This window comes from Phytophthora infestans, genomic scaffold (genome assembly GCF_000142945.1).
Source record: "Phytophthora infestans T30-4 supercont1.131 genomic scaffold, whole genome shotgun sequence".
Classification (NCBI taxonomy): domain Eukaryota; phylum Oomycota; class Peronosporomycetes; order Peronosporales; family Peronosporaceae; genus Phytophthora; species Phytophthora infestans.
In genome coordinates, this window is record NW_003303628.1 from 98222 (window position 1) to 118553 (window position 20332).

Below are 20332 nucleotides of genomic sequence, written 5' to 3' on the forward strand. Positions count from 1 at the left end.
ACCAATGTGGTCGAGAACGCGATAACTTGCAGCAACCAACACATTCCAACTGGAAAAGGTGGCTCAAGAATCTTGAGTCAAGATGTTTAACTTACTCGCAACTACCGGTAGCATGCGTTCGTTGCGACAAGAATCTTCTCTTGCTTTGTGGCAATCTTTCCGGATCAGCAACTTCTAAACCTGTGTAAAATTGATGTGGCACGCTATCCCGCCACATTTTGCCAGCTGACCAACAAAAATGGCGTCGGAGACAGCGGACAAGGACGCGTCGCCCGCTGTGGCGTCTACATCTAAAGACGAGATCGTCGGTGCGAGCGAAAAATCGAGTCAAAACACGGAGGATTCAATTAAGAACTCTCAAGGCAACGAAGATGCCGATACCGGGGAGACTAAGCAACAGGATGAGCCTGCAGCTGCCAACGACGTGGAGATGAAGGAAGCTGATGAGGGAAAGGACGAGGAGGTGAATCCCACTACTACGGTAGAAGAAGACGTAGATATGGTGGAGGCAAAGGACGAGACGGAAGAGAACGCTGCTGACGACGACAAAGCAGCGTCTAAGAACTTGTCAGGTGAATTGCGTACGGAGGAGAATGAGGCAAAGACGGAAGATGAAGAGCCTAGCACTGTTAAAGCGAAGGAGGCTGCCGCAGATGCGGAGGCTGCTGAGAGTGGTGATGTGGACATGAAGGCGGCTGAAGCGGAAGCGAAGAGTGAAAACAACGATGAAAATGCGTCTCCTTCCAAGACGCAGGCATCCGTTCAAGCTGACAATACGCCGCAGCAGTCGACACAAGATGATACTGAGATGAAGAATTCTAGTGAATCGTCGAGTCCGAAGCATAAGGAACAGGTGCAGTCATCTCCATCTAAAACTAGCAACGGAGTGAACGGGTTAGCGGAACCTGCTGCTAAGAAGCAAAGAACGAGTCCAAAAACTCCTGAAGATGCCACTCCAGCTAAGGAAGCCGGATCGTCGTCTCTGATTCTCTCACGTGACGATATGGCAAAGATGGAGGAGGACAGCGGTCGACTGAAGTTTGATGTGATCACAAACGATGGTACTGACGAACATATGATCCAGCTCACGACTCTGAAGAATATCTTTGCGAAACAACTGCCAAAGATGCCGAAGGAGTATATTGTACGCCTGGTTTTCGATAAGAACCACCGCTCCATGCTCCTTCTCAAGAATGGTACCCACGTTATTGGCGGTATCTGTTACCGACCGTTCGAGAAGAACCAATTCGCAGAGATTGCGTTCTGTGCCATCAATGCCTCGGACCAGGTGAAAGGATACGGCACGCGGCTGATGAACCACTTGAAGGAATACGTCAAGACCAAGAACATCACGCACTTCCTTACGTACGCCGACAACTACGCTATTGGATATTTCAAGAAGCAAGGCTTCACGAAGAGTGTGTCGATGGCTCGGCCGAACTGGTATGGCTACATCAAGGATTACGACGGTGGGACGCTGATGGAGTGCACAATTCACACCCAGATCAACTATTTAAGGATCACGTCAATGATTCATCAGCAGCGCAATGTACGCTTCCTGTTGTTTGTCTGTTGTGTAGATCGTGGACTAACTGAGTGTTTGTACTTTTGTGAAGGCAATCCTAGACAAGATCCAGGAGCGATCTCGTGCAAAGACAGTGTACGATGGTCTGACAACCTTTGCAGAGGGAAGGCTGATGGACATTTACATGGTTCCTGGCGTCAGTACGTACCGTCTACATCATTTAAAATGAAAATGCGGTGGGCTAACAAGTGTTTTTTTTTGCAAATAGAGGAAGCTGGCTGGTCACAGGCTACAATCCGCAATAACCGTATCGGGTGCGTAAGGTTCTGCGTCAGAAAGAGACTTTATGCTAATGTTTTGTCAATTATGTCGATTCAGAACTCGCGATCAAGGCAGCTTAAAGGCACAGCTCTCACAGCTGCTCAAGGCAGTGTCCAACCATCGGAGTGCATGGCCATTCCATGAGCCCGTGGACACCAGTGTCGTGGTTGACTACCTTGACCACATTAAGGAACCCATAGACCTCCAACTAATCAGCAAGCGCATCGACAGTGGAGCCTATATTTCCAAGGCTGCGTTCAAAGTAGACCTAGAGAAGATGTGCGACAACTGCATGCTCTACAATACGCCGGACACCAACTACTACAAGTACGTTATCGTCAAACTTACTTAATGAGGCATAACTGACCAGTGTCCATGTGTTGCATTTCTAGGGCCGCTATCGACCTCAAAGAGTTCATTCAGTCTCGAATTCAGATTAGGGATCTCAAGTAGAAAATGCAGAAATGAATAGCTCTCCTTTCGACATGTAGATTTGCAAAAAAACTCACAACTTCCAGTTGCCAATCATGCTCGCCAACATATTATGAAGATCCAAGTGTACATGTAAACATGTAGATACATGTTGTTGGTGTTGGGTTTGAATACTGAGTACTTCAAGTTACACGATCTGAAACGGCAACAATTGCAGAATAAGGGTCAAATTCGATGGTCCAAAAATATGTACCAAAATATGGAGCTATTAATAGTGGGCAGGGAACCCGAAAATGCAATACTAAGATTAATACATCGATGTGAGCTGAGAAAATTAATAATTCAATTATTTGCATTATCCCGGCCCATACTCGAGCGTACCTTGTCCACCGCACTCAGGTCCCACAAGTCGCGGTTGTAGTTCAGAAACATTATCATCTCAAGCCTGGCTGGAGACATTCGCTTACGTAGATCAGACAGCACCAGCTTAGCAAGAGAGAAGAAGCGCTCACACTCGTTAGACGTTGGCGGGATGTACGCGACGTCAACGTAGTGCGAGCGCTTCACGACCTTGCGTTTCTTGAACGCTGCTCTCACAATAGAGCACTCCTCGGCGACTCTTGAAGACGACCGTTCGAGATCAGGGGACCTAAATTCAGCGCAGGCTAATTTTTCCGCGACGTTTAGCGCCTCCCCACGCTGTAACTTGACTAGACCTTGCTCTAAATTGGGGTTGTTCACTATAGATGCCGTTGTTGACAGCCGAGGCTGTAGGGCTGGGTATTCCTTCACAACCTGGTCAAAAAGACGTCGCGAAGCGGACAAAGTTAGCGTAGACTTCTGCAGCTCCTTGGTAACGGCTTCAAAAGCTGCTAAATCTTTAAGAAGCGCCTTGACGCGCTCGTGCTCCGCACGCCGTAGTAGGAGAGGTTGCACATCATGCTCCACGAGGACATTGAGGCCCAGCTGAACAATTGCCGGCTGGAGTTATGCGTAGCGCTCTACCATCTCGTACGTGCTCGACCATCTGGTGTCGTTCCTCAGCAGAGGAGACAGATGGGAGACGCGGCGAAGAATTGCTCTACCTTTAATCGTACGCAGCTTGGACATCAAGGTATGGACCTTGGTTATCAACTCGTCTTCGTACTTGAGGAAGTCCTTGACCGCTAAATTAAAGCGGTGGCTAGCGCATCCGATTAGCGGTATAGCACCCTCCTTCCGGCCAATGTACTGGCTAACGGAGCAGTTATCGCCGACCATGAACTTCACTGCGCTCCAGGGCTTGTTGTATCGCGACAGCGTATCAGCGATTAGGTCGTACTGGCTCTGTGCGCTAAGATCTTCCTCCGTCTCTACGGGCGAGAAAGCTAGCAGCACGAAGCGACGAGATAAGCACTCTAAGTCCTCGTAGTACTCACTGGCCGCGCTGCTACCGGTTTTACCGGTATTACCGGTGGCACTGTCAAATACTGCAAAGATTGCAACGTAGTGACGGTTGCTGCTTGTCCAGCCGTCCAATACGAGACCAAATGATTCGGGTAGCTCACTGGCTACACGGCCCTCAACTACCTCGAACAGCAATACTATATCGCGGAGTAGCGTGTCCTCTGACACGGTAGAAAGTGCCACATTCAGCCGGGTGAGCCTTCGCTCCACAAATGCAAACGGGAGGCGCTCACAAATCACCCATTCGAGCCAATGGTGTAGATCCCGCGTACGTTGGCTGACTAGGCAAAGGTTTAGGGAATTCTGGCGGCGCGTAGCTTCTTGGGCTTCTTGCTCATAGTCCTCGTGGTTGCGTCGTAGGTGGTTTAGTAGATTCGTGTAGCCGTTGCCCTTCTTGTACTGCTTGCCGCAGGTCGTGCAGTTGTAGAAGCCGTCACCAACCTCAGTGAAGAGCATTGAGCAAATTTGGCTGCTCGTTAGGGGACCATGATGGGCAGAGAGGGCACTGTAGCGGTAGAGGGGTGCCCAGAAGACTGTAGATTGAATTCTGAATGGATGTTTGGTAGGTTTGGACGTGGCCGGCACCCTGTATTGTAAATGGCTGGTAGCAAGCGACCCTGTGGACTTTGTTGGCATGTACCATAGCAATTTATGAATGAATTGTAATAAATTAAAAAATGAATTGAGATGTAAGAATTAATAATTAAATTAAAAATTAGGATTCATTTTTATGCATATTATTTTTTCGGGTTCCCTGATAGAGGAACTTTTAAATGATTCATCAATTGACATGTAAAGTGCTTTTTTGGAGGCAAGCATCAAGCCGTAGATAGAAGAATTGCAGTATCACTCTATGCAGAATCTACATGATACTTGTTTAAAGTCGAGACTGTATGAGCTCACGGAGGTCGATAGCGGCCCTGATAATGCACACGTGGACACGGTCAGCTAACAGTATGCGCCCGTCATTATGAATATTATGCTTCTTGGCTACGCCGTACTTGTAATAGTTGGTGTCCGGCGTTTTAAAAATTGTGCAGTTGCTGCACATATTTTCTAGGTCTGCCCCTCGGAGATATAGGCTCCACTCTTAATGCGTTTTTGAATGCGTTGGAGGCCCACTGGATCCTTAATGTGGTCAAGGTAGTCGACTACGATCCTGGTGTCCACGGGCTCGTGAAAAGGCCATGCACTCCGACGGTTAGAAACTGCCTTGGGTAACTGAAAGAGCTGCTGCCTTGATCGCAAGCTCTAGAAATGACAATTGCTGGCATCTAAGTAATCTGACGCTGGTGTCAGAAAGGATATATGTGGATGCTACGCACCGTGAGCGCACTGTTGCCGAATGTACAGCAGGTATCGGGTTCACCTTGCGCTTCTTGAGAGTCAACTCATCGCTGATAAGGTCCTCAGCAGCGCGTGCACCGAATAAAGTCGCCAAAGCATTCTTAACCGACTCACTTAGTAGTGGTGGAGCCACAACGATGACATGAACTTTTCCCTCTGGAATTTTGCTGAGTAGTACTTTGTTGATCTTGTCTGTCGGGTTGGCCATTTCCCTCAGCATATAAAGGTCCATCTCTTGGGAACATTTCCCTTCCGGCTCATAACTGGATTATTCGAGCTTGGCCACTTGCCACTCTGTGACATTGCGAAGAAGAGATGCAGCTCATCGGCGTCCACATACTTCAAGCTGTTTGGCTTCTTCTCTTTAATCGAGTCCTTTAGGTGGCCCACGGACAGGGTTGTGTCGATATCTACAGGGAACGCAATCATACGGAACTTCTGTGACAGAACCATATTTTGAAAATGCTCCGGAGTACAACATGCCTACTTTTTGCAAGAAAATAGAGTCCAGAATCGATTCTAGATTCTAGTCGCGGCAGATAATTTACCCAATTTTAGAAAGGTGTATTTGTTTTGTGAAACATGTTTTTAGCCTGCAATACAAAACACGAGCCCATCAGTATCCACACGTTGCCAAAATGGCAAAACGCAGCGACGCCGAGAAGTCGGCCGTCAACTTGGACGACATCGACTTTGACGAGCTGGACGACTATCTGGAGCTGTTTCAACAGGACGGTGTGATCAAAGAGGCTTTATCCAAGGGCGTGGACCTGCGTGAGTATGCACAACAGATCGAAGAGGAGCTGCGCGCGGCCGAGGCGGCGTCTGTATCCCAGTACGTCATGAAGTCCGCTGATATCGTAGAGCTGCACGACGAGGTGCAGGACTGCGATAATCTATTGGCTAAAATGCAGGAGATGCTGCTAGGTTTCCAGGCCGATCTAGGCGGCATCAGTGACGAAATCCGCCACTTACAGGACGAATCCATTGGGATGAACGTAAAGCTCAAGAATCGCCGTGAGACGGAGGATAAACTACAAACCTATCTAGATCAAGTGGCAGTGGCTCCATCTCTAGTTAAAACTATAGATGAAGGGGAAGTGAACGAGGCGTATCTCCACGCTTTAGTCACACTCAACGGGAAGCTCCGCTACGCAGCACTAAGCGACCCCGACCCGTCCGGCTCCAGCTTTGATCTGGTCCCGTCACAAACTGCAGCTTTTAACGACGTGGAGGCTCAACTTAAGAAATTAAAAGCAAGAGCTATTGCCAGGATTCGCGAGTTCTTACTGGCCAAGATGAACGAAGTGAAGAAGCCGAAAACCAACGTGCAAATGGTGCAGCAGAATACGCTACTACCTATGAAGTATCTGGTGACTTTTCTGGCAGACAACGCGCCGGGAGTGGAGGAGGAATTCAGAGAAGTGTACGCTGAAGCCATGAGCAAGACGCTGGTGAACGTGTTCAAGTCGTACCACACAGGACTCATGAAGTTCCACGAGGAAGTAGCAGCTCGTACTGATGTCATTGTGGTGGACGAGCAGTCGTTGAAAGGGATTTTTAGCTACCGCGTGAATTTGAGCAAGAGGAACGACACATTCTCAGTTACTGAGCGTGAGAAGATCTTGGAGACGGCGTCAGCACCGCCGTTGATTCTCCATGTTGCTCAACAAGAAGGGCTGAAACTATCGTATGAAGCAGTGTTCCGTAACGTGCAGCAGCATCTGATGGACTCAGCTACATCGGAATATCTGTTCTTGATTAAGTTCTTCAAGCCTACCAACCAACAGGAGAACGTGTTCCGTAGTCGTGACTTGTTCATGCGTGTGTTTGCCAAGACACTGTCGCTATGTCTCGAGAATATGGAGAACTATCTGTTCACGTGCTACGACGCCATTGGGCTTCTGCTTATGATCCGTCTTACATACGCTCAGAGATTGGTGATGGAGAAGCGTCGTATCCCGTGTTTGGACGCGTACTTTGACCGTGTGGCGCTGCTGTTGTGGCCGCGTTTCAAGGCTGTTTTCGATCTCAATTTGATGAGCGTGAAGAACGCAAAGGCCAAGAAACTGGGACCGATTGATCTGCATCCTCACTTTGTCATTCGACGCTATGCTGAGTTCGCCTCCTCCATCCTCAGCTTGAGTATGTACACGCAGCAGAATCATACCAAGTCTGGTGACGACTCTGCGATCTCGACCGCTCAGATGCATGAAAACGGAGCAGGTGACATGGTTCTAAGTAACTTGACGGCGATGCGGGACGAGATCCTGAGCTTATTGAGTCGATTGTCGGAGCAACACAGCAATGCGAAGGACAAATGCGTGTTCCTTATCAACACCTACGACCTCGTACTCACACACTTCGAGGAGAGACGTGTCATTTCAGAGGAGACTTCGAAGTTCGAGGAGCTGCTGGCTGCTCAGCGGGAGAAGTTCGTCGAGGAAGAGCTGATGACGTATTACGCCAAGCTTATCCAGTTTGTTCGACTACATGAGCAAGTTACACTCGGCAAAGGAGGCTCGTCGACGGGAAGTAGCCAGCAAGTTGACACTGCGCAGGTAGAGAAGATCGTGCGGGAGTTTGCAGCGACGTGGAAGGCTGGCATCGAGAAGATGAACAGCAATGTGATGACGTACTTCTCGAACTTCCGCAACGGCATGGAGATACTTAAGCAAGTTCTCACGCAGTTGCTGCTGTACTACACGAGGTTTGTGGAGATTATCAAGCGGAACTACCAGCGACCTCCTTCATTCAACTCGGAGATTGTGACGACGCAGGAGATTCTGTACGAGATCAAGAAGTATAGTCGGTCATTCTAGCGTGTGACGGAAGGTAACAAAAGGTGAAGTTCATTGTTGTAATTCACTCACGCTTGTTCCCAAAGTGACGACGTTTGGCTCTGATCTCTATCTTTTTCCTGACCTTCACTCAAACTTCAGGAATTCGTGTAGATGGTCTTTGTGCTCTATACTCCCACCATAATTGGCGTCGGATCGATGTTGTACCCGAGCACAAGCACGATGAGACCGTAGCCCAGCGTGACAATCAACGCCATTGTTACGAGGGAGAACGTCACACCAACACGCAGAAAGTCTTTCACCTCCAGATACGGCTGGCCGTGGTCGTCCAGAACCAAGAGTGAGTTGATGTTCGGGAAGGACGAGAACGGGAGCGCCATCGCTGCAAGACAAGGACATCGGTTGTTAGCGCTTCGTGGCTACATGTGCAGCACAAATCATCCTTACCAGCAGAGATTGCCAGCGCACAGCAGATCACGGGAATGTGCGGGTGTCCGATCTGGATTGCCATTTGCACGATAATTGGCAAGAGAATGATGGACGCGACCGTGTGCGAGACGAAAGTAGTCAGGCAAATCACCATACTGCACAGCGAGACAGTGACCATCCAAACGTTTCCAGAGGGGAGTGCATGGATGACCGTCTGACTGAGAGTGTCCAGTAGGCCTGATCGTTGCACAGCCTGCAATAAAGCACGCAGTTTAATCACTCATAATTGTTGCCAAAACATCAAAGCAAGGCCGTACATCTCCCAAGACGTTGCCACCGCCGATCAGGAACAAGATATGCCACGAGAACGAGTTGAAGTCGAATTGGCTGAGCATGCCCGTGCCAAACATGATGAACTGCAAATTAACAATACAGTTAGCATTAATGAAGCGTAGACAAAGCTAGAGTATTGCAGGGACTTACCATGAACATCATCGAGATGATACCCAAGTCTCCGAATGTCGCGCTCGTCACCGAGAATGACGCCCACAAGAAGATGGTCAGAAGCGTCATGGAAACGACAACGACGTGCAGGCTGCTGATCTTTTGTTTCTGGTCATAGACAATCTGTGGGATGTACGTCGCATCGCGAGGGTCCATTACCCACAGCAAGAACGCCCAACACTACGCGCACAATGGCAGTTGGTAAGTAAGCAGAAAAGGGTGACAGCTCATGACATAATTCCGCTTACCATAATCGTGCCGACAGTGCAAAACGGAATAGCCATCGCCATCCACTGGCCAAAGGTGACGGTGTATCCAGCCTTCTCCAAGAACGACACTGCAAGCGTGTTTTGTAGTGAGGAGATTGGCGTCATCATCCCTCCAAGGTTGCAGGCAAAGGCCAGACCAATAAGCAGTGTCTTCACGTAGGTGCTGTCCTTGGGGAAATCCCTGATGATAGGAAGCAGCACCGACACACACAGCACAGGAGCTGTGTGGTTACTGATCCACATTGACAGGAACAGTCCCATCATCATAATTGCCAGCAGGAACAGGTTCGGACTCTTCTTGAATCGACGTTGCAGGAACGCAGCGATGTAGAGCTCGATCTGGCATTTAGAGAACGCAGCCGAGATGGAATAACTAAGCCCGGAAGGCACGTTAGTCAAGTGTCCAAACCTGTAATAATAAAAACGTCATCATACGCACCCGCCCATGATAAGGATAGTGGTGTGGTTGACCAACATGGACATCACTTCCTTGGCGGATTGCTCTACAAACAGACGTCAGCAAATCACTGCTACAGTGGAGAAACGATTGGCCACGTACTTGCAGTGAGCAGATGGTCCGGGTGGGCCTTGTCGTTCAAGATGTGTAGAAACACAACAAGCGGGGGGACAAGAAGCGCTGTGGCGAAGTACGGGAGGGCCTCCGTCACCCACAGAGTTGTGATAAAAACGAGCATGGCCAGGCATCGCTGTTGTACATCCTCTCCTGTAAAGTATCAAGCAACGACACAATAAATAACCTTGATCCCAAGATTCAGCTCGTATAAACTATCCTCACCTTTTGGCGTGATGCGAACAAGCAGGAGGAAAACAAAAAGCGCCACCGAGATGCAAAAGGGGACGATTTTCACCTAAAAGGGCAGGAAATGATAGGCAGAATCCAGTACGGAACACGAACGAAGCTTCAGTACAGCCCCTTCTCCAGCGGTATCTTTTCAGCCGTAACACTCACCTTACGAAGCAGTGAGTTCTGGTCCCCCTGCATTCGTCGCATACGTCGCTCCATGTTTCCTGCCTCCAGTTTATCCCTGCGACCAGGTCGTACATGATGTCAACATTTGTCATCTCCATCCAGCATGACAATCATCCAACGCACCTGGACGTGAGACCAAACACGCGCTCCAACAGATCATCGATATCAGTAGACGCGTAGAAGCGCTCGTTGGCCAGTCGCTCCATGAAAGCTTCCTGCGTGTGAGCCTTGATCGTCTTGTCAAACTGCAGCAATAACCCAACTCGTGAGCAACCACAGCATACACTCTAAGACCCAAGGACTCTCATGTACCTTCTTGACGATCTTACGGAAGCCCGAGTGGTTGATCTGCACGAACATGCGCAGATCCACCAGCGTGTCGTAGATTTCCTGCAGCGCCGCAAACCCGTGATCCGCTACAAGCACATTGTCAGCCTCTCAATGACCCAAATAGCTGGCAGAATACTCGTACCTTGCGAGTGGGTACGTGAGCGCGTGTGCACGTGGCCTGTGGGTGTCTTCTCGTCCTCCAGCATGGTCTCGAACTCGCCCACAGACCTGGTGAGTTTGACTACTTTGCCCACGTAAAAGTCGTTGACGATCTTCAGGTTGGCATCCAGCACCTCCCAAAACTGATCCTTGGCGTCCTGCACATCGTTCACCACGGGCTTGAGCAGCGGATGGGTCTCGTCCACAGTCACCTGGAGCTGTACGTCTCCGGCGTTGTGCTCCATCTTCTGCTGCAGCTTCTTCTGCTTGTTCTGCTTCTTCTCCACCTCGAAGGCCACACGCTTAATGAGTCGTTTGAGGCGCTTGTACTGCACGTAGTTGTCGCGCCATTCCGGGTTGGCCGAGATCTCGAGCTGCTTGCCGAACTTCATGGCGTCAAGAGTGAATGTCGGAGCGGTATCCGGCGGTTTAGTAAGTGGCTCAGCAAATGAGATGGCCGTAAAACGGGCGATCAAGGATCATAATTTGAAGCAGTTGATCCAGCAACCTAAAAACGCTACAGCAACTTTACAGAAATCTTCCGGCTTGCAGTTTTGACTCTCGCAGGACAAATCAGAGCCTAACCGAGGAAAATTTACACACAACTGTACATGTACAGTAGCAACAGAAGGCTCAGATCTTTAGGCAGCACTAAGTTTTACATGTACACGTACGTGCCGTTATGGTTCTTGTTTGATAGTTGTTGCAACGGGGTGCAGCTTTATACATGTTAACTGGAGCTGACGCACATAAACGATGAGACATGTCTTCGTGTCACCTGCGCTTCGGGCGACATTTCGCCACAAAAGACTTGAATAAGAATAAAGAGCTCCTATCAACCATGGCGTTCCGTCGCGAGGTGTCGCCGCTGGACAAGATGATACTCAAGTTCATCTCCAAGGCGCCACGGCAAGTGGACATCATCGTCAATGAGAAGACGTTAGAGCGCGCACACCGCATCGGGAAGCCGTCCAAGTCGCGCACGCATAAGGCTAAGCAAGAGGTCATTCGAGCGCTATTGCGCGGCGGAAGGCTGGGCGACGACACACTGCCTCAAAGCTTCTTCCATTCAAGCATGACGCGGGTCGAGATCATCGGTGCGAAGATATCGACGGTCTTTGTGGAGATGGTGAGGCTACGTGACTGTACTTTTGAGAGAGACGATACTGACGAAATGCTTTTGTTTTATTTGCCGTGTAGCTGTCCAAGACGTGCCCCAAGCTGCACTCGGTTAACTTCTCGGGGTGTTTCCGACTCACGGATGACGCAATTGAGTTGCTGCTCAAGAACTGTCCAGGTACGAGGTGCTTATAAGTATGTTTTGTTTAGTATTAGTGGACTAAATACTATTCTTTCAGAGATCAAGGAGCTGAACATTGAGAACTGCCGCAAATTGACGGACTTGTCGCTGGATCATCTGCGTAAACTCGCTCCGAAGTTGCAGGTGCGTTTGAGTAAAAAGGGATGAACTTCGAAGTTCTCTAAACCTTCTTACGTGCTGATACAGAGCATTGATGTCGGTGGCAACTTCAACATGACGATTTCTGGCATTACGAAGCTGATCGAAAAGCACCCGAACCACTCCAAGTTCACGAAAGTCCATATTTCTGGTCATGCTGCGACGGACCAGTACGTATCCAATCAATAAGCAAAAAATTCGGAGTTATTTTGCTAACAGGTTTTGTGAATTTTAATTGTGTAGAACGATTAAGACCATCATGGCCAAGTGTCGGAAGCTGCACAGTTTAAGCGTCGGCTATTGCGCCATCACCGATGAAGCTTTGATTGCGCTGCTGAAGAAACGCGAATCTGTATCGCGTCTGTGTCTGCATTGGAATGTCGCCATCACGTTCGTTAATCGTCGTCCAGCTCAGTCACCCCTCTCTATTTCTCGTATCTTACCGTGTGTTCCTTGTCTCCTTTTAGTGACCAATTGCTGCGCTTTCTCGGGTCAGAGGCCCGTAACTTGCAGGAGTTGAATCTATGCGGTGTCAAGAGTGTCTCCGCGGATGTAAGCAAACCTTGTACTACATTGTAGAATGGAACAAAGGGAGCTCACTTTGATTGCACATTGCAGGCGATTGTTGCCGCGATCCACGCGAAAATGGGCATTCGAAACGAGCTGCTAGATTCTACATTACCTCAGCCTACGCTCGACGAGAATCCCGAGCCAGAGCGTAAGCGCCTCAAGAAGATTGACTTTCGCTACACAACGTAAGTATTTCCTACCTCTTTGAAGCGAACGAGCAAGCCACTTACATTTTTCCGTCGTTAGTGTCACGAAGGAAGCAGCTGCGTCTGTCAAGGAGCGGTATCCGGAGCTACAAGTCACGTTCTAAGCCGAAGACAACAGCAAATACACCTTCGCAGCAATTCTTGTCATTATTTCTTTTTATTTACTATGCAACATGCAATATGGAAAAGTTATCACGCATTTCTTACTCCATGACATCGTCATCAAGCTCGTCACCGGCGTAATAGATATCGTGGCCGGCTGTCTGTTCGTCACCGTCGAGACTAGTGCACAGCGTGATCGCCAGCAGGAGCTTCTCGCGCATGATTTCTTCACTTGAATACACAGGTAGTTCGATATTGAAGAAGCACGTATCAGCCTTAGGCAACAGCGCGTCCTGGTTCACTCCGCTGTCTTGGGGTGGCGCCTTGATGAGCAAACGAGTGTGTGTTCGATCAAACTCTGCATCGTCAGCAGGTAGAGTGTCTTGGCCCCAAGCAAAGTTGATAAAACGGCGCTTGTTCTCCTCGCTGAAACTCGACAGCACTTTCCAGAACATCTCCAAGTGCGGGTACTGCTCAGGGCTCATGCCCGAAGAGTAGCGAGTGTGGCGCTTGAGCAGATCAATATCAATTTTCAGACTGCCACTCACCCATTGCTGCAGCTCAGACCACACACACAATTGCAGCAACTGGACTGGTACGATCTTGCCTAGACCACGCAGCATAGCGTCCACCTGGGGCTTGCACTCCTGCAACCGAGTGGCTTTTACAAGTCGAATGTACTCCTTCGCATTGGCCTTCGTCACAGATAGCTGTTGTCCTCCAGTCTTCAGCTCGACGACTGTTCCATCACTGAGAGTTGTGGTGAACGAATCGAACAGTACCTCGCTGAGGTCGTCACTTGGAGCGGACGCGAGTTCTTCGAGGAATTTCAGACTCTCGCACAGCGAGTAATCTACACTCTCGAGATCCGTGAGGACGAGATTTTGTTTGACTAGCATCTTCCATACCAGCGGCGCCAGACGGAGATTGAGTCGAACGCCAGTGCGCAGACAGCAGCCCATCAGGATTCCAACAAACTCGAACATTTGCAACAACTCTTTGGACGTGCTGCTCGGCTTGGGCATGTAGCGTTCGCGGAACTCTCCTGCCTTCATGACATTGTTTTGTGTCGGGATGAATAGCGGGTTGCCGCTGGCAAGCAACTCGTTCGATATATCGTTGAAAAGCTGGCGGTACGGACCTCCCTCGCCTACGACATTCTCACCCGCAAAGATGACAATAAACGACACAAAGGGGTCGCTTGCACCCGTCGGTCGCTTCGCACGCAGCAAAGATGGAGAGATAGCACTCAATTGCTTCATCGTCGAAGCAAACAGAGATCGTCTGGGATCGCGTAGAGCCACCAATGATGTCGCGGCCTCCGTGGTGCTAGCACAAACGCCTCCGCGCTTGCCTGCGATCTTCCTTCGGTCGATCGTCACCATGGGTCGCTTAGCATTCGTATCCACGAAGACAGAATGCGCCAGCGTCGTGTTGTCTTGAGTCTGGGCAAAAAAACGAATCTTGACTCCGGGGAAAATCAACTGGCGTATCGACACAATACGACTGCGTAACGAGCTTGGGTCGCTCCATGGACGAAGATTTACAAGAGGTAACGCTTCAACCAGCAGCTTGTTCAGCGATTGCAATACCGCAAACCGAAGTCGCAAGTCGCGCGTCTCAAGTGAAGCTATCTGCATGTACTCGCGCGCATGGCTTGCATTCAAATGGCTTGGACACAAATCTGTCAACATGAGCACACCCATTCTCCCACTGAGCTCCCGACATACCGCAATGAGCTGACAGTCCATCTGGTGTGTCCACTTCGCTTGAGCTTTCATCGCGTCGTCCATAGATCCATAGTGGCTCAGTTCGAATTGAAGATCATACCCTGATGAGCGGAGCCACTTGTACACTGCCAGAGTTTTGTCCTTTACCTCGGACAGCGCCTTCGCTGAAGTTAATTTGTTTAATCGCTTCTCGTTCGATAGATCTTCCCATGAAGATTTCTTCGTCACACCAGCTAACACAGCGAGCGCCTCAATCGCCATCTTGCTAGCGGGTGACGAGGAATACTGAGATATGTCATGCTCTAGCACACGACGGAGCTCTATAGTCATTCCACTAGCTTCGTCGGCATCGGCTTCAGTCCAGAAAAACCGGTGGTGTAGGAAGCTAGTCACCTGCTTGGGTGCGTCACTGGTTTCATCTGCTACGCGTACCATGTCAACAAATCGAGCAGCGCTAAGTTTGTATCGCGAAGATGCCTCAGTATCCGCACCATCAGTCACTGGATCACTCTCATTCTGGGTACTGTCTTCCCTCGTAGCAGACGATGGAGGCACTAAATCTGCACTGCGTTCCATTGTGCACGCGTCACAGGTCGTATCTGTCCAACTGTTAGCAAACGTGCAGGTGGTACATGACCAGCCGCTAGAAGCAGCAGCTTCCAATCCAGTCGTCTGTGCTTCGGACCTGGCTGACAGTGACGGGGCCTGAACATCTCGAGCCAAATTCGCCATTTCTGGCGGGATAGGAGAGCCGCATGCTGCACACCCCGCATCGGCAAGAGAGTTTTCCAGCGTACACACACTGCAGGCCCAGACATCACCGCTTGGGTCAGCACCATCAGAGCAGCAGTCATTTCCATCGTTCGATTTCCCACTGGAGCTCTCTGGAGGGCGACACACAGCTTCAATTCTAGCGAGTAGCTCATGATCTTCCTCCGTGGCAGTCCCACCTTCAAACTCGAACGTTTCCTTGGAGATTCGAGTCAGCAAGTCGTCGATCACGTCAGCTCGGCCAACATCTATCATGGCATAGCCCTCTGTTTGGCCTTCAGCGTTGACCGGCATGTAGATGATATTGGAAACAATGCCAAAACGAGTGACGGCAGCAGCGGAATACACGTTTTGGTCATCGGCCTCTCCGCATTCCTCCAGTGCTAGATGCACAATGAACTTTGACACGCTCGCCTTTAGCTCCGCAACATTCGACGTGCGTGGCAAATTCTGCAGAAAGATGATCCTTTCGCCGAACAAATCATGTGTAGCGAGAGCAGTCTGTGCTGTCTGAATCTCCCGAATAGGAGCACGACCGCAGTAAACTCGTTTGAAGGCGTCAGGAGTCGCAATTTCTCGCTTTCCTTGGGCCAACACTCTGGTAAACACAGCCATCCGCACAAACTCCTTCCACCAAGCACCGCCAAGTATTGATGATGATCCACCCTTGAGTGAGGATACTTCTTCAACCAGGGAAATGAGTTCGGCCAGCTGCTGAGTATACAGGGAGAAGAGACCCTTTTGCGTAGTACGTTCGTTGTCGTGCACAAAGGTTAACTCTTTCACCAGTCCTGACAGCTTAGCGATTGGAACCGAGTGCATTGCTCCCTTGCTCAAGGCGAAGTTGATCAGTTTAGCTGTGATCTGGTACACAGCAGTCTTCGCATTAGCTGGCAGACATGCAGTGGTCGCAATTAGGTACTCCACCAGCGCATTCAGCGCAGTAGTAAGCACAGTCTCCACTTCGTAATGAGAAAGTTGAACCGCCAACAGCTTCTGGTAGATCTCTTCGCACAACCACAGCGCCAATCCAAAATCAGCAGTGAAAGGATCCACACGAAACTTGTATCGAGCGTAGGTACCTTGGGACATTCGCACGTAGCATTTGTCACCAGGAACCACGAGCGGGGGCAGATAACTAAGTCCACGCTTATCTCCAAAGTACCCAAACAATCGATCTGTGCACCGTTCGTCGCGGAAGAATTCCAGGCTACTTCCTGCGGGTAAATCCATCAGGACGGGATGTACAGCGAAAGATAGCACCAAACAGGTCGCGTCTGGAATGTGAATCAAAACCAATGGCTGAGGGGGACTGTCGCTGGTCACCATGAACGATCTGCTTCGCAAGAAGGCACTGGACAAGTCGAGACTAGTCTTCAGCTCCGACAGCAGTGCCTCCATCAACAAGTAGCGGTGCTTTCGTGTGGACAGTGCCGGTGTCACATCGGGTTGCTGTAGCTTCGGTTGCGTAGATTTCAGAGAGGTGCTAGATCCACTTGATGAAGGCGCCGAGCTCGATGAAGACGAAGTGGCAGCAGAGGAAGCACCAACGGCAGCTAATTTACCCGCAAGGGCACCTTGTTTGCCACGCTTCTTATGTTTCTTCGCCGGCATTGTTACCATTACGCTGGCATTTTCGTCATAAGATGTGGATCTGTCCATTACCGGGGGAGGGGGGCTAGAAGCAGCACGTTCAAACTGCTTGTTCAGCACCGTCTGCAACACCGTGATCAACGCTGTTTTCGTAGACACTTTTGAGCGTAAATACAGACTGCTGCTGTTTTCTGAAGGAGCCCCAGGTGTTGAATCGGAGAGCATTCCCATCTCACACGACAGCACCTTCTCCGGGCATCCAAGATCAGCTGCTGCAGCCAGTCTGAGCAGATCCGCTAGGTCGTATCCATTCCCTGGGTTCTTGGGCAACGGTGTCGTCAGCTGCATCGTAGCCGTTGCGGTGTGTCCGATTGACGACGAGGATGGCAACGGAAGAGGAGACGAGCTTGTCCTCGCTAAACATGTTTTTCTAGTCTCGATCGATATCTTCATGGCATGCTCAGGAGCAACTTGCAACAGGTCAAACACGCTCTTTCGGGCGATGCTGTAGATGAGCTGTTGGTTCATCATCTTCAGCCGAGTCCTGCTCGCCTCAAAGTCCGTGACCGACTGCTCAGAGACCGACGACACCGACGACATCGCACGTAAGTTGTCAGCGTGGTACCACCAGTATTCACTGGCAGACGTCACAGGATTCACCACTTGGAGTAGCACCATACCCGACGAATCGACAACTCGGACAGTTCCTGAGTGGCCCAAAGTCCACAACATATCTCGAGACCAATCCGCAACATCCACGTTCTCCGAAGCAATCACATAGCGACCCCCAACTTCCACATCGTCGATTTGCAGAGCTGTCCAATCGGTGCCTGGATCTGGGTAGTGACAGCCTGACGGTACATGACCGTCACACAATGTAAACGCGATTTTTAACGCTGCGGCAGCATTCCCCTCTCTCAAAGGTTCACGTAGCTGGGCGAAAAAGTAGTCCATTTCGTAGCTCTTGAATGACCCCGATACGTACGTCTCGATCGCCGGGATGACATTCTTTTCCCAGTACTCCAGCATCTTGTTTCGCCCTGAATGTTGCGGCAGGTCACTGCGTCCGGAAAACGCGTACAGGTTATAGAAATATTCAGAAGGCTCGGGCACGGACAGTGCTCCATCACTAACAACTGACGAGAACGCAGACGAATCTTCAGGCGCCAATGTTGTGGGTCGAGGAACGCAAGTTTTATCGTCGCCGACAGAGAACGAACTTGACGAAATCGGTCGTGTCGCGAGCGAGAAGTGCACGTCTCGTGAGCGTAGCCACTCCATATTCCACAATAATCCACGCATGTCGGCGATATCTTCCACTTTCAAGTCACGTACGCACAATTGTGCAAGCTGAAAAAGAATGGCAGGGCAGTTTCCGTTCGTCTGTAACATTCAAACACGCAATATTTTTGTCAGCGTATCCATCAAAAACAGCACATGGTACACAAAAGATACGTACTGAGATCACTTGGTTGTCGAAAAGCGAGGGCCATGAAGGGGCCATGGCAGAAAATGACTGAACGAGAGCGCAAGCTAGCTCCCAACGTAGCAGAGATCCTGCAGTGGGCGTGCCATCTTCATCCATGTCATCGCTTTTGCCATCAGACGTCCACTCGTAAACTGTTTTTACCACAGCGCAAAAGGGAACAACGAGAGGTTCCAGTAATTCAACGGTATCTCTGTCAAGAGCGACGCTGCTGACCGCCTTGACCTCTGAGGTTGAGCGTTTGCAGAGGCAAATATCATCGTCACCCGCAGTGTCTCCATTTCGTGCTCCTTCCGTAGACCCATCCAGATTTGCAACCACCACGTCGTCATTGCCAAACGCGTACGAATAAACCACTCCTGTGTGCCCACCACGTGCCTTGTCAGCTGCATAACTCGACAACGAAACGTTTCCACCAATCCGCAATGGCTCGCGGAATCCCCCTAGTACCTGAGCGGCACCCAGCGTCAAGGAGTACGCATCACAGAGCGCACAATTCAAGTCGACTGCCTCCGTAATCTGGCGTGGCGCGTTTTCTAGCACTTCCGTCATCTTTCGCAATGTGCTGCTTCGCCATCTCTGCATATTCGACCGTCCAGAAGCCATCAAACGCAGCATAGCAATCACCTCAGACGCTAATCGTCGCCCATCCTCAACCTTGCGACCACTTCGACGTGTGTTCGAGTTGATCAGCGCCGCCTTCCTGTTAAGGGCGTTGGTGACCTCTCGATTTGCTCTTCTAGCCGCGTTTTTCTCGCTCGACACAGAAGATCGTCGATGAGAGAGACGTGATGAGCCAGGCTCCAGGAGAAGTTGCACGCTTCGTTCCCAGTCACGCAGCGAGTTTACGCTCGCCATATCATCCGAGTGCGCGACAGTCACGAGTAATCCCAAATTGGCCAGCGCGTTGGCAGTATCACAACATTCACGTCGACTACCACGGCAGTAAACAACGTATCCTTGTGCGTCAAGCAGTACGCGAAGCAAGTTTCCCTTCCACGGCTTTGATCCAACCAGAGCTGTCTCGGGTACAACACTCCCACCTTTCGAGCGGGGTTGCAGCAGGTCTCCGGTGCCAGTTGACTCGGTTAAGCGCACAAAAGGATGATCCACGTTGTGAGTTTGGTTCGTGTAACAGCTCGTGCACAAGTCGTAGTTGGGGCAGGTGAAACACTTGAGCCGGAAGCCACGCAATGGACTCTGATTACAGCCGTCACACCGCACACTTGGATGCTTCACTGTGGCCTGTGCTGCGGTGCATTCGGCCACTGCTTCCTTTACCGCCTTCTCCACGGCATCCTTCCCATCACTTCCATCAACGAGGATTTCCAACGAGCTCACATCTGGCTCGCCCACACTGTCAGCAGCATCTACCAACTTGTCAGTAGCCACCTCGTTCTGGAAAATAACGACAGAATGGTCCGACACCTTGCCACGCACGCTGTTACTTGAAGATGGCGCTGCTTTTAAGGTGTGGTCACTCACTGGAAGAGGAGACACGATCTCCCCGACTCGTTTTAACAACACATCTTGGATTTCCATTCCGAGAACCATTTTGGCTTCAGTTGGGCGTGTAATTGCCACCTCAAGATCGAACATATCATCTCCCAGCAACTCCAAAGCGTAGCGAATGAGCCTTGTGCTCGCCACACTCAAGTTTAGCAGAGCATTCGGCGTTGCCACAAGGTCAATTCCGCGCTGAATCCACCAGCTAAGCATTTCTGGCCACTGATGAAGGCCAGAAACTTTGCTCACCACGGTGCACAAGAGACGGAACGTCGCTTCGTCGGAAGCTCTGGCAATGTCGGGTTGCTCCGTAGCCGTGCGCATCCCCTGTTCCTTCTGTTTGACTGCAAAGTGC

General features: G+C 50.3%; 5 protein-coding genes and 1 pseudogene across 5 annotated transcripts; 3 read left to right on the plus strand and 3 right to left on the minus strand.

Moving 5' to 3' along the window:
• Nucleotides 1-238: 238 nt before the first annotated feature.
• Nucleotides 239-2299, plus strand: PITG_20197 (histone acetyltransferase, putative; the record flags this gene model as incomplete). Its single annotated transcript, XM_002895787.1, has 5 exons — nt 239-1549; nt 1617-1725; nt 1794-1839; nt 1904-2173; nt 2239-2299. The coding sequence occupies 5 exons, from the start codon at nt 239-241 to the stop codon at nt 2297-2299; spliced, it is 1797 nt and encodes a 598-aa protein (XP_002895833.1).
• Nucleotides 2300-4724: 2425 nt separating this feature from the next.
• PITG_20199 lies at nt 4725-5494 on the minus strand (annotated as a pseudogene; the record flags this gene model as incomplete).
• A 215-nt stretch (nt 5495-5709) lies between these two features.
• Nucleotides 5710-7893, plus strand: PITG_20200 (vacuolar protein sorting-associated protein, putative; the record flags this gene model as incomplete). Its single annotated transcript, XM_002895788.1, has 1 exon — nt 5710-7893. One exon carries the CDS (start codon nt 5710-5712, stop codon nt 7891-7893), a length of 2184 nt encoding a protein of 727 aa, XP_002895834.1.
• Nucleotides 7894-8039: 146 nt separating this feature from the next.
• On the minus strand, nt 8040-10946 carry PITG_20201 (divalent anion:Na symporter (DASS) family protein; the record flags this gene model as incomplete). Its single annotated transcript, XM_002895789.1, has 12 exons — nt 8040-8254; nt 8320-8554; nt 8619-8717; nt 8785-8985; nt 9054-9447; nt 9514-9577; nt 9634-9798; nt 9871-9943; nt 10045-10120; nt 10189-10310; nt 10378-10481; nt 10538-10946. 12 exons carry the CDS (start codon nt 10944-10946, stop codon nt 8040-8042), a joined length of 2157 nt encoding a protein of 718 aa, XP_002895835.1.
• Nucleotides 10947-11317: 371 nt separating this feature from the next.
• PITG_20202 (uncharacterized protein) lies at nt 11318-12683 on the plus strand (the record flags this gene model as incomplete). The annotated part of the gene is made up of 6 exons (XM_002895790.1): nt 11318-11683; nt 11755-11851; nt 11913-11998; nt 12062-12183; nt 12257-12403; nt 12632-12683. 6 exons carry the CDS (start codon nt 11318-11320, stop codon nt 12681-12683), a joined length of 870 nt encoding a protein of 289 aa, XP_002895836.1.
• A 263-nt stretch (nt 12684-12946) lies between these two features.
• On the minus strand, nt 12947-20025 carry PITG_20203 (Hect-domain containing peotein, putative; the record flags this gene model as incomplete). Its single annotated transcript, XM_002895791.1, has 4 exons — nt 12947-12953; nt 12997-18368; nt 18445-19899; nt 19957-20025. 4 exons carry the CDS (start codon nt 20023-20025, stop codon nt 12947-12949), a joined length of 6903 nt encoding a protein of 2300 aa, XP_002895837.1.
• Between the last annotated feature and the right edge of the window lie 307 nt (nt 20026-20332).